Raw genomic sequence first — 13,522 nt, 5'->3', positions numbered from 1 at the left:
TGTAGGGAATCGGGGCCAACTCGGGTCGATTCGGCTCCCGGATCAAGTTGGACTGGAGCGGTGTGGAAAAGTTTCCCTGGATCCGCCACCCTCCTGGGGGATAAGGGGGTGCGAAGGGGGTCCCCCACGGGGGTGGCTAGAACCCGGCTAATTGTCCCGGCGTGGGGAAGAGCTGCGAGGAAAGAAATTGTCCCATCTACTCACCAGCTGTAAAGTGCAGAGGAAAATCAAGGTACAGCGCCCGGTGCAGCATCCCATCCTCCCCACGCCCAGCGGGTCCCTCCAGCCGCTTGAAGCCGAAAGCACCAGACCAAGAAGCGGGGCTGGTTCACTGGGACCTGCCCGCTACCATCTCCGGGTCCAACTGCCTTCAGCCGCATCCAGGGACCGTCTCTGCCAGCAGCCGGGCTGAGAGAGCAGCTGCCTCTCCCAGCCGTGAGGTCGTGGAGCAAGTGAAAGAGCCCCCTCCAGGGAACCGCTTGCTGGGGAGGAGGGGGAGGAGGGCGGGCGTGTGGGGCCACATCTTAAAAAGGCAATGCCTGATAGAGGCTCTGATCCAGCATCTTTGCAAGCAGTGTGGGAGCCTTGCCATTGATGTCAATGGGATTGGGGTCAGGCCCTGCCAGTCAAATTGGGTAGCTGCAAAAACCCACCCTAGACTTCTACTCCTTATGGGGCACCCAGCGCCCACGTACAAGCAGAGGATATTTACTCAGCCAGCTTCACCTCCTTTTCTCTCGGCAAGTTCTCTAAGAACAGGGGGCAGTTTTCTCAAATTTCAGAGTAGCAGCCGTGTTAGTCTGTATCCGCAAAAAGAACAGGAGTACTTGTGGCACCTTAGAGACTAACAAATTTATTAGAGCATAAGCTTTCGTGGACTACAGCCCACTTCTTCGGATGCATATAGAATGGAACATATATTGAGGAGATATATATATATACACACATACAGAGAGCATGAACAGGTGGGAGTTGTCTTACCAACTCTGAGAGGCCAATTAAGTAAGAGAAAAAAAACTTTTCTCAAAGTTAGTCTTTATTTTGCTGTTTCTTCCAGTAAACTTGTTAACTAGAATATTTGTGATAGAAAAAAAGGGGGTAACAGTCACAGCAAAAATCATTTTAAAATGTACATACATATTAATTGATTTATTTTAGTATTTGTAGTATTTTAGATTTGGGCATAAATCACATATGAATCATTAATAAATAGAAGTTTGAAGTAGAAATGACTTAATGGGTCATATCTTAACTTGCACCAAGTTCTGCAATCAAAGCACTTGCTTTGCTACATTTTGAGATACTCTAGATCTCTATAAACTTATCCAAATATCTTTACACATCACATATAATAATACCTAGCTCTTATATAGTGCTTTTCATCCATAGATCTCAAAATACTTTACAAAAGAGGTCGGTATCCTTATCCCCATTTTACAGATGGGGAAATGGAGGCATAGAGCAGTGACATGACTTGCCCAAGGTCATCCAGCAGGCCAATGGCCAAGCTACGAGTAGAACCAAGGTCTCCTGAGTTCCAGAATAGTGTACTGTCTGCTAGGCCAGACAGCAAGTGGCAGAGCAAATCCCCAGAGATAGGTGCAACAATTTATATTGGATATTGTATAACCCCACATAAAAGCCAACTGCAAGCACAGTCTCTGTAGAAGGGCCTCCAGAGAAGAGGGAGCCATTGCTCGATCCTCCACTCCACCATAGCCCAAGGAATGAGCCAGATACACCCTGGGTTAATCTATGGTGTGCTTCATGCTGCAAAGCACCTACACAACAGGATAATAATATCACACAAAGAAGAGATGGGAAAGACCCATTTGATCATAATGTGGTACCTCCACAGGTTCTGTTAAGCTAAATAGCAAAGTTTAGTGTACCACCCTGGACCTGCTCCTTCTCCCTCTGAAGTCAATAGGAGCTTTGCCATTGCCTTCGCTGGGAGCAGAATGTGACTTTGTCACCTTGACTGATCAGTTGCATTTTTCCTTTAAATAAATGCAAAAGAGTACTTGTTGCAGTAGTGTCAGAATATGGTGATAGCTCGGGCATCATGATGCTGAAGAAACAAATGGCCCATGAAAGCATTCTTCGATTATACTGAAGAAAAATAGGATTATGCCCAAAGTGGTGAGAAAACCTCATATTAACTTAACTATTGTTATTCAAATCAGCAGCCATGAAAGAAAGAAAAAACAAACAAACAAAGAAAAAAGTCCCTATAACTCTTAAAACAAGAAGTTAGACCTCTAAATGGACATAAATCCCATTGGTTTCAAATAGTGAATTTTCTGACCTGTTCACTGAACGTAATCTGACATGCACCAATTAATGCAATTCTAACACAATGAAACACATTTTATTCCAGCAGAAACTAATATGCCTACAGAAAACACCAAATTACCTCGCCTGGAAAGCTCTGGATTTAAGGAGCTTTTGCTGTATTTATATTTGCAGGAAATGTTTGAAGGTTTGTTTTATTTTTTATGGATGCAGCGGGAACATTCTTTAGAACATGAATAAAGAAGTCTCACGCTGCACTTTTGGGTCAGGCACCCTGGCATCAGAATGTAAAAATGCTACTTCAAAAACAACAGGAACAGGTTGGTATTATGCTGGTTTGAGTCAAATTCTCTGCTATCAGCTGGGAACAGTGTGGAAAAGGTTGGACTGCAGCTGTGTCTGCAAGAACCTCGCCTCTGTGTAATTTATTTCAATTTCCTACTTTCTTTGTGTCAGCTCCTGTTTTTGAAAACTCCATGGGCGCAAATATTTTCAAACAAAATTATAACACAAAGGACCCATCCTGGAGAAATAGCAAAACATAGCGGGACTGAAATAATAAATTGCTTGCCACAGAAAGGATTCTTCTCCTACAGTTTTATCTTAATAAACTGAGACAGGACAGAAAGGCAACTGAGCGTCAATCAGGCCTTTTTGTGCATCAGAAAACCATACTGAATCTCCAGAGGCTATTAAGAAGGGTAAAAAGACAACACAAGGGTGAGTATTCCTTGAGGGGAGATAGTTACACTTCCAGACCCTAATCCTGCAAACCCTTCCTGACTCAGGTAGTCCTCACTCTCACATGATTAGTTCAATTACCTACTACCTGGGACTTCAGTTTAGGAAGACACATAACGTTAAGCATGGGAGTATCTCATTGATGTCTCTGGGAGTATTCACATGCTGAAAGTCAGACACATGCTTGTGTCTTGCTGAATTGGGTTCTGAGTGAATAAGGGTATGTAGGATTGGGTCCGTGTGACTTATTTACCCTAAGGACCAGCTCCTGCTCCCACTGTAGTCGATAGCAAAGCCCTCGTTGAGTTCAAAGGGGCCAGATCAGGTCTTTAGAACGGCCCTTTAAAACCACCAAAGAATGAAGAATGTTTGAACTTCTCCGTGGCCAGGGGTTTCAGCTCCCAAAGATGACCCTCCTCCTGAACTCCTGCCTGGCAAAAAGTTCAGTGGGATTTCAGGAGGGGTGTCAATAGGATTTTTTTTCCTGATTGAGGAGTTAAGGATGTGGCTTGAAGGATTCATAATAGGAATATTGATTTCCTAAGGTCATGTGTCTTTTGAATTGTGAACTGGGTCATCCCTTTCCATAGTACAGCCTCTTCAGAACCCTAAGGCAGAAGAAAATCCAATAGGGAGCCCCGCGTGGAGTTCCTCCCCGATTGTTTGATCAGGAAATATGACTCTGAGCCCCTGGCTGTTGTCCTCCTCAGGCTTGCGTCTCTGGCCACAGCTGTCTCAGGGACTTCTCCGTTCCCTGCACCCCTTAAAGGGGGGTCCCTGTGCAAAGAGAGTGGCACAGACCAAGTGAGAAAGCCCAGGCTGTACTTCCATCCAGGGGAGCTCCATGGGTTTGGAAAGGGGATGTATGTGACCCCAACCCAGCACAGAGATGCCCCTTTCTCCCACATCCCTGCACAGATCATGACCTTAGGGAGAGCCCTCTGCAGGGTCCTAGGAAAGGAGGGATGATCCTATAAAGGCAATTGAACTCTCTCCCCTTCCAAACAGTAGGGTTGAGATCCTCCTTTGGAGGGTCTGTCTATAAACCTAGGTTCTCCTATGCCCTCTCCCCCTTCACCATAGTAATCGAGCTCCTAGGATTCCCTCCACATACAGATCTTGGGGGCACTTATTCTTGCCAAATAAATGTACACATGTTTTTTGATAGAAAGTTGCTATCATTCCCCGGCTGACATGACCTAACCTACACAAGGCCTAACCCTGCTAGAATCATCGTACAGAACCCATCCTAGATCAGGCCTTGTTACATCAGCACAGCTGGCTAGAAATATGTCATCATGGTTTCCCCAGGCAGGGCCCAATTCACTCTACGACAGCCTGAAAAGACTGCCTTTGCAACAAATAATAGAGAGAAGAAGGAGCTGCCTCTCCTGTAGTGTATTTACTCCTTCTGTTATCCTTACCCTTTGTTTTCTCCCCTGATCAAGAGAGTTTTTAGTCATTATCACCCAGGATATCTCCAATCCACACCTATTTTTTGTTTTGATGTAATCTTCCCTTTTGATGTATTATCCCCGAGTGCTGTGTCTATTGTTTTCTTGTACCTCCATTTTTCATGGCCTGATGTGTGCATGACTCTAGAAAGTGTGCTTGTTTGAGTTGATTTTCAGCAGTATTGCTAATCTCCTTTTTTCCCCTTTATTGCTTATCTCAGGAAGCTATGTTTAGTGTGTCTGGAAATGATGCTATGCCCAGACTTTCCTGAAACTCTATAAATCTGACGCAGATGAGCCCAATTCAACAATCATGCCATGCCCAGATCTCTTATTGAAGCCAGTAGGAGGAGTATTGCCTGCTCAAGGACTTCAGGACCAGATAGAAAGGTAAGAGATATCATGGGAATGTGTATCCTGGAATCCAGATTTGTTGCAAAGGTCAGGAGTTCTTTTACTTCTTCATTATTTAATTGTTTATGGTAATCTATGATTACCATTGGAGTGGCAATTAAGGAGCAATTGTACAGGGTTGTTTCTGGATTGAATGCCATCAGAAGCCAAAAGAGACCCTGAGGCTAAGCCATCCATGGTGGGAACTCTGTTGGGAAAATTTGCAGTGGCTCACATCTTACCACCTCCTCTCTGCCAGAGGGACCACAGGCAGCCCAAGTAGCCACAAAAATGGGCAGCACTGGACAGCCAGCGGTATGGCACATCCCCACCGTAGCCTCAGCAGATTGGGCTCTCCTGGCAGACCTTCCATTGGAACCAAAATCTGCTCTCCTCTCCTCTGCATGTTTCATGCTGTTTCTTTTCATATCTAATGACTAGACCCAGTTAAAGCAACACAAATTACATTTGTGCTTTGACATCATCCCCTAACAATCCTGCGCAATCTGTGAAATTTGCCATAACCAGTGCATGAAATCTGTCATTTTCCCTCCGATTCCCGGGGAAGCCTTGGACATTGTGGGGATGCTGCCGACAGTGCTACTTTGCATTTCTATAGCCCCTCCCATCCACAAACTGCCGAATGCTTCCGTAATATTCATCTCCTGAGCCTCACAGCATCCCTGTGAGGAAGGAAAGTGTGAGTACCCTCATTTCACAAAGGAGGAAACTAGCCCAGAGAGATTTAGGGCCCACATTTTCCAATGTGGACTCAGATTTTGGATACCTGAATGTTTGGATGCCCAACTATATATACCAGAGGTCTGATGATCAGAGCTGCCGAACATCCACCGCTTTTGTTGACTTCAGCTGGAGCCATAGATGCACAGCGCCTCTGAAAATCATGCCCAAGGTCTGAAATCCCAGTTCCATTGACACTGATGGGCATTTTGCCATCAACCTCAGTGAGACTAAGATTTCACCCTCAGTATCTAAAGTTGGGCAGCCAATAGTGGCTACGTTTGAACACCCAGGCCCAAAGTCACAGAGCGAGTCTGGACAGATCTGGGAATATAAACCAGATCTTCGTTCTGTGCTGTAGCCACAAGATTATCCTTCGCCATCCCTTTGATGAGCCTTCTTTCATACCGTGAAACTGGAGTTTGCTAAGATTCCCTTTATCAGAATGATACCCACTAGCACAGCTACCACTGAGGTTCTCATTCTAAAGCTTTCCTCCCAGGGGTCTATATCTCAGTCAAACCGTTCCAATCCAGGCTATCACTTGGCATGCAAGGTCTCATCTCGGAAGCGGCCTTCTGGGGTTTTTGGAGATGTGGATTTTTGGCTGTGTCCTGGACTGACTGCCCAGGGTTCAGCCCGGCTGGAGCAACCACTGTTAGTCTCCATAACCCATTTAGGACCTGATTTTGCAAGATTGAATTACACTTTCTCTACTAGAGATGGTGCCACCCAATTGGTGTTAAGTGTATCACAATTGGGATTAAGATGGCACAGCCACTCCCCATGCCCGCCCTCTTCTGTGAGCAAAGGACGTTTTTCTAGTGATGTTATAGGCCCCCTTCCTGCAAAGAGCTTCAGGTGGGTGCACAGGTCCATCCATGCAGAATTCCTTGCAGGATCACCAGTTTTCTCTTTTATAAATGTAATTTCAATACCTTTTGGAAATAGATTCAGCTATTTATAAGTTACAGAAGGACTAAAGATACTAAAAACTGAAGCAGTGAAAATTTCCTGGTTGCATACACTTTATTCTTTTTATTCTTGTAAGCTAACATGGCCCTTGTTTTGTTTTCTTCTCTTCCCCCCATTTTTCATGCTCTTTGGACCTGGTGCTGCAAAGTGCTTAGCGCCCTCAACTCTTGCTGAAGTCAGTGGGAGCTGTAGATGCCCAGCACTAGGCAGGAAGCATTGAGTACTTTGCAAGATCATAACCTAACACTGGAAATCAATGAAAGGTGGTAGCCCAGCAGACTGGCATGGTGGGGCATGTGAGCTTGCTAACTATGGAAAAACAGCATTTCAGGTAATTGAGTGGAGAGAGAAGTTCAGCAGCATGTGGTCTGACTTTTTTATATAATGGATTTTCGCACACCTTTTGCATCAAACATATTGCTGTGACTACAGTGAAACCTAGGTAGGGAAATCATGGTTTTCACAGAGTTCCCCCTCACCTATGAGACAACAGAATCCTGCATTCTGCTTTAATTTCTCCCTATCCATGTTCTCGCTCCCTATGCCCTTCCCAATCATCTTGCCATACTCCCATATCTGAGCTCACTATAATTGGGATATGCTGCCTAGCTCAGATCCTTGGCTATGCCTAGGGAGTGCACAATGCAACCCAAGAAGGGTGGTGAGGGATGGAGCACAAATGTGGCTTTAATCACCTTTGCACTCCCTCCTTCTTGAGCAGCTGTACATAGGTCCAGTTTCCTTAAATAAGTTAGAGCAACCGGAAGGCTGCTCTAACTTGCTTCAAATGCAAATGGCCACAGGGGCTGATACAGGTGCTAGGGATTGTCAGGATGCAAGGAAGTCCCTGCCACATTGTCTTTCCATTGGCCATGCCCCCTACAATATCAGCCATTTGGGCTCTTTGCCATTGTAGGATCCTCTTACATGTCAGCCAGGCATGCCTGTATTAGGTCCAGCGTTCCTGGGCAGTGCAGTGCAAATCAATTGTACCACAGGGGAGAATCTGGGCCTATATGTGTAAAGAAATATAGAATGAATGACAAGGCTTATGTCTCTATGATTCTCCTCCCCTCTTTTTCCGTGAAGAATTAAAAATAACCTGTGTGTGTGTGTGAGAGAGAGAGACAGAGGGAGAGAGACAGAGAGTATAAAATGACTAATTTATGTCTCTTAGAAAAGCAGCCAATGCATAGCACTTTTGATAAGGTCACACTGCAATTCCATGAAGGATTTGAGCATTCAGGGTGACGGCACAGGTATGGATCTGCAGATTAAAGGCTCCATAAATCCACATTGACACTATCGATGTCAATGGCTCTCAAACAGCCCTTGCAGCCTGTTGTGTAAAAGATTCGTATGGGGGGTAAAAGTGATAATCATGCTGGTCCAGTAGACTAAGGATTAAAAACAAAACATGCAGAATACATCACAGAGCCATGACCTATAGAGTTTTATTGGATTAATTTAAAACTAAAAGTACTGAGCTTTCAAGAATCACCGGACATGGGACAGCAGAGCCAGGCAGAGAAGATGTGGAGTGACAAAGTGTAGGTTTAGCCCTAAAAACTAAACTCAGGAATAGAGAGATCCCTGAAGGGAAAGATGTCAAAAAAATTCAGGAAGAGGTAAGGACTGGATTGGACTGGACTACAGTCCATGAAGTTGTGCCATTGGTTTCCGGAGGATGAAGATTCCACTCTAATACTTAGCATTTCTCCAGCACATTTTATCTGAGGACCTAAAACCAATTAGTGAAGATTCACAATCCATCTCTGGTATTCCATATGACTCCATCACCACAGTATCTGAGCACCTCCCAATCGTTAGTGTATTTCTCCTCACAAAACCCTGGAAGGTAGGAAGCAGTAGTTTCCCTATTTTACAGATGAGGAACTGGGGTATGGAGAGACTAAGGCCCAGATCCTAGAAGGTTTTTAGGCTCCTAACTTCCATTGATTTTAATCAAAGTTAGGAGCCTAAATACCTTTGAGAATCGGGTCCTCAATGATTTACCAAGGTTGCCAAGGAAGACTGCAGTGGAACAGGGAATGGACCCCAGTTCTCCTGAGCCCTAGACTAGCATTCTAACCACTGGACTATCCTTCCTCTCCACTCCTCGCAAAACCCACAAGTGGCAGGTGAGTTAAGTATTAATTTACTGATGAGTAAGTGGAGGAATGGATGAGTTAGGTGATTTGCCAAGCTCCAGAGTAGATCAGGGCTATCTACTGCCCTCTATCTGCACCTCTAGCACCCAGAACTATGCAGGCATGAGATGAGGGTAGAGTGGCAGCCTGAATTCAGAATTTCCTAGATTTTGTCAGTTTAAGTGACCGCATTCATGTTAGTTTAATATTTATACCACAGATCATAATTCTATTTGAACAGTGGTATTAAAGACCTCCATTATCCAATTATTTACTTTCCTAATACATATAATTTATATCCCTGGAGGCTGAGAACTTTACGTGACCCACTGGAACGCTTTTGGATGTGCATCTTAAAACAGGGTTCTATCGACTCACAGATTTGCATTCCAACATTCCACTAAAAACACTACAGGTGCCTTCAAAGGCATGGCCTTGGGCGGGTATGGGGGAGTGCCAAGGGAGGGATTAATTCAGGCAGGAAAGCAAGCTGTCCCAGCTGACATCTGAACATCTCAGCTCATGCAATATGAGAAGCTGGCATGACTGCAGACACATTTCCAGCTGCAATTTCACTAGACAGTGTGACCAAGTGGTAATTCAGTGCAGCTGCCAAGTTCCATGGAGTATTGATACTAAATGACTGTTCCAGGGTTTCATGGAACAGTTGCATTTCTCAAATGATGTGAAAACATCTCAGGCCAAAAGTATGAGAGAGTTCTCTAATTCTGAGCAGTCCTCTAGGGCCACTCTTTTTTGGTGGGAGATTCCCCTTTTTGTTTTATTTTTTTCTACCTGCAAAATGTCATGGATTTTTCTGTTCCATTTCAACAAAACGTGTGTGATATGGTGGAGAAAAGATCAAGGAAAATTTCCTTTACAATGTTTATTGAAGGGGCATCTAAAGAAGTGAGTAAAACCGTGTATGCAATTATGTGTAGAATGAGGAGTACGTATCTCATGGCTCATGCGCATAGCGGTCCAGGAAATGTACAATTACGAACTGCACTGTGCAAACACACAAAAAAAGACACACAATTTTCTGGAGTGTCTTATACTAATATTTTCCTTTTGAATACTCTCTAAAATTAAGCAACAAGCCTTGACAGCCACTGCATAGTATGGTAAATTAAGAAGCATGAGGTGGTGTCCTAGGCGCCAGACTGAAGGAGCAGTGTATTTTTTGACAGGCATTTATTTTTTGAGTGATTGACGGCTCCTGAAATGTGCCAAATTGACAAGCACTGGACACTAAACTCTAAATATCCAGAAAGCAGGTTCACTATAGGCAGCAGCAGTGCAAGTTTCCCTCTCCATCCCCCACCAGCCGGGTTCAACCCAGCTGGAGCAACCACTGCTAGTCTCCATAACCCATTTAGGACTTGGTTTTGCAATGCGTTTAGTGTCTTTAAGGTGCAGTAGGATCAGCCCTTGGCCATTCTGATCACTTTGACTGGTACTGACATAAATTATAATGTGTCTTGGTTGAGTGACTTTAAACCTTCAAGAAGTGCAAGAGTCTCACGACTTTCCCAGAGTGCTTTATTGCTATGAAATGGATAATAAAAGCTCTTAGCAGCTCTGGTTGATGATATCATCGCTTATGCACTTACTGGCTATTCTAGACAAAATTATCAGAAGACTCCAACTGTGTGTAATAATAGCTACCTGTTACATAAAAGCTCATACTTGATTTATGTGAACATGTGATTTCTAAGTTTGTAATATTAGAAGTGTGAATCTATCTTGCCTAAAGCTGAGAACTTTCACACCTAACTCATGTCTGAAATGGGAAAATATGCCTGGCCTAACTTTCAGACCAATGGGACTGTCCGAGTGCTAATCCCTCCTAAAATTTCTGCTGACCCTGTCAGAAGGTGTCACTGGAGAAAGACAATGGTCTGGATGTCCTAGTAACTTGAAACAGTAGGATAAACACAAGCATTAAAAGATAACAGGCCTGGCTTGTGTTGTGAATGGAGACCGGAATATGACTAGCCAGGATAGTGAGCCTGAGTCATCAATGAATTTCCTGAAACTATTCGAACAGGTGTTCAAGAAGAGATTGATTATTCTCCTAGCCCCTGTATACAGTAGGTAAAACAGGACATGTAATTCCCCACTGGTGGTAGCAATGTGGAATTTGGAATGTAGATAGGGTTCATGTGTTTTAAATGCCAGAGCCTTGTCTACACTACAGCTTCTGCCGTTGTTATCACTGGTAGGCTGTTCTAGTCGATAATTATGGCTCCATATTTTGCAAGTGTGGATACTAACACGGCTGCTACTCTGAAACCTTAGGTAGTGATTTTCAACAACCTGGCAGCATCTCTAAGCAAGTATTTGAGACTAGAGGGAGTGGCAAGGCAAGCTATATAGTACAATCAGAGAGAAGCAGTTATTCCGTTAAAGGCAAGTGAGATTTCTACTGTAACTTCAGTAACAACATGCTTTGTAATTTAATTATCTTCCTATACAAAGTCTGTGCAAACATTAAATAATGTAATAATAATTAATAGATTTACTGAGGCTTCTTCATATGGAAGATAACATTTAACATATTTTACCCCTGTTATTTTCTCTCATGTAATGTAATTAACATTAAAAGCCTAAGGTCCCAGTCCTGCAAAGACTTACACACGAGTAATCCCTGTGAAATAATTGGGATCACTGAAGTATATAAAGTTAACCATGTTATTAAGTCTTTGCAGGATCAGGGCCAAAAGTGCTTACTATCATTAGCTAGAACATTAAGTGCCAATAACAAACTCAGCGCTGTTCAAAACACAGACAAAACCACTGTAATTATTATATTTATTTTGGGACAAGTCACTGTGTAATGCTTTCTAAGGGAAAACGGTGCCTTCTTCCCAGAAGCAGGCCAGGCTGGTGTAAACGACCAGTTAGTTGCCGCTCATGAGGTAGGAAAGGAACTAAAGTTTTATTTCGAAGAAATCCTATTAGGAAATCATAGGGTGCAGAGAAGAGCAAAGAGCTCCAGGTCTCATCACATTTCCTACCAGTAGCACTTGGAGGCTATTGAAGACTACAGGGAGCTAAAAATGTGCCAAGTTTTGTTGTTATGATTTTATTATTATTGCTACATAAGTTATAATTAATGACAATGCAGAACTTGAATGCCAAGGGAAATTAAAGAGAGAAAAGACCTATCAAAACTAGTATGAAAAATCTTCCAAAGCAGTACATTTTCCTTCTATCTCCTTCTATCTTACAGTTTGTTCCTTGTCCTCCCATTTTACTGTATTTGAAATTAGGCATAATGATAAAATTCTATGGCTAACAGTGTTTCATATTGGTAGTCCAACTAGTAGCCAGTCAACTAAGGAAAGGGGGAAGATATAATTTAGGACATGTTTTCTGAATCCTACGAGTTAATATTTTAAATGTTTTTGTACTACCACACTGCAGATATCTGTCTCCATTTCAGAGATGGCAATGGGGTTATGTACCTGTCCCAGATTCCAGGAACCGTGCAATTAAGACTTGCTAGGGAACTGCATTGTTTCATTTGTATGCTGTGTAAGAGAGACTTTGCTGGCTTTGTCTCATTCCCACTGAATGAATGGGCCTGATCCTGTAACTCTCTCTTCCACAAGTACTTATTCCTATTTCTGATTTATCTTGGTAGTGAAGATTTCTCTCATACTAGGAAGGGTTGCAATATTGCTACCATAGTGCAAATGTACGCATCCAGAGCTATTTATTGTTTCATGCAATTCATAAATCGTATCTTTGTGAAACAGCAGGGAATGCATTAACATGATCCAGGTTATTAGTGGCAATTTTGATCCAGCCAGCCAGGGCTGCCACTGGAAGATTCTGCAGCCCAGACAGTGCGTGAATGTTCATGTTTGGTAAATTAACCAAGAATAGAGACAGTGTTAATATTGCAGTTCTGCATCATTCATGACATATGAAAAATGTTGCACAACAGTGCTCCCTCGAGGCTGCAAGCATAAAGTATTGAATATGCAACACAAGCCCTGTCGGACACACTGCAGAATCAATGCTGATACCAATCACTGGGCCCTATACCAATTACAGAAATAGTATGATGAATACTCTAATTAGATTCTCATTTAGTGTGTATATAATGGGAACCTCATTTCACATTAGTTCACGTTACCAGAAAATAATGACACTTATTAGAAGAGGCGACTTTGTCCTTCACTGGAAGAGCAAATTGTACAGGTGGAATTTACTTTATGTTTCATTGCACACCTCCAATGTACACATATTCAGGGTCCATTATCTTCTCATTGATGTAAGGGAGGGGTTATGCATGTAGCCACCATTAATAGTCATGAGAGTTATTCTTGTTAATCTCCCATAGAACCATGGCAGGACAATAGACCGCTTATTACGTAAGTACCAAGGCTGGAACAGGCATTGCCCTGAAAATGATTAGCATATTGTCTCTGTGGGTTTCAAACGTAAATGTTAAAGGACTGCTCTGAAGGGACTAAAGTCACCGATTAAAAAAGAAATGAGTGATTGTGTAAATGTGCTCTCAACATGTGGCTTCGACGTGATCGTTCCCCTTTATTCGACATTGGTGAGGCCTCATCTGGAATACTGTGTCCAGTTTTGGGCCCCACACTACAAGAAGGATGTGGAAAAATTGGAAAGAGTCCAGCTGAGGGCAACAAAAATGATTAGGGGTCTGGAGCACATGACTTATGAGGAGAGGCTGAGGGAACTGGGATTGTTTAGTCTCCAGAAGAGAAGAATGAGGGGGGATTTGATAGCAGC

The 13,522-nt window shown here is 43.2% G+C and overlaps 1 protein-coding gene across 5 annotated transcripts in view; it reads right to left on the bottom strand.

The window, feature by feature from the left end:
• NKAIN4 (sodium/potassium transporting ATPase interacting 4) overlaps positions 1–453 on the bottom strand; it is an 85,656-nt gene extending 85,203 nt beyond the window's left edge. For all 5 annotated transcript variants that reach the window (XM_034787940.1, XM_034787945.1, XM_034787943.1 and 2 more), the window contains exon 1: positions 205–453. In XM_034787940.1, coding sequence (XP_034643831.1) covers positions 205–258 — 54 coding nt within the window. In that variant the 5' untranslated portion in view covers positions 259–453. The remainder of the gene's footprint in view (positions 1–204) is intronic.
• Positions 454–13,522: the final 13,069 nt, after the last annotated feature.

The sequence above is a fragment of the Trachemys scripta genome, chromosome 12 (assembly GCF_013100865.1).
Source record: "Trachemys scripta elegans isolate TJP31775 chromosome 12, CAS_Tse_1.0, whole genome shotgun sequence".
NCBI lineage: Eukaryota > Metazoa > Chordata > Testudines > Emydidae > Trachemys > Trachemys scripta.
This window is presented reverse-complemented; position numbering and strand designations above follow the sequence as displayed.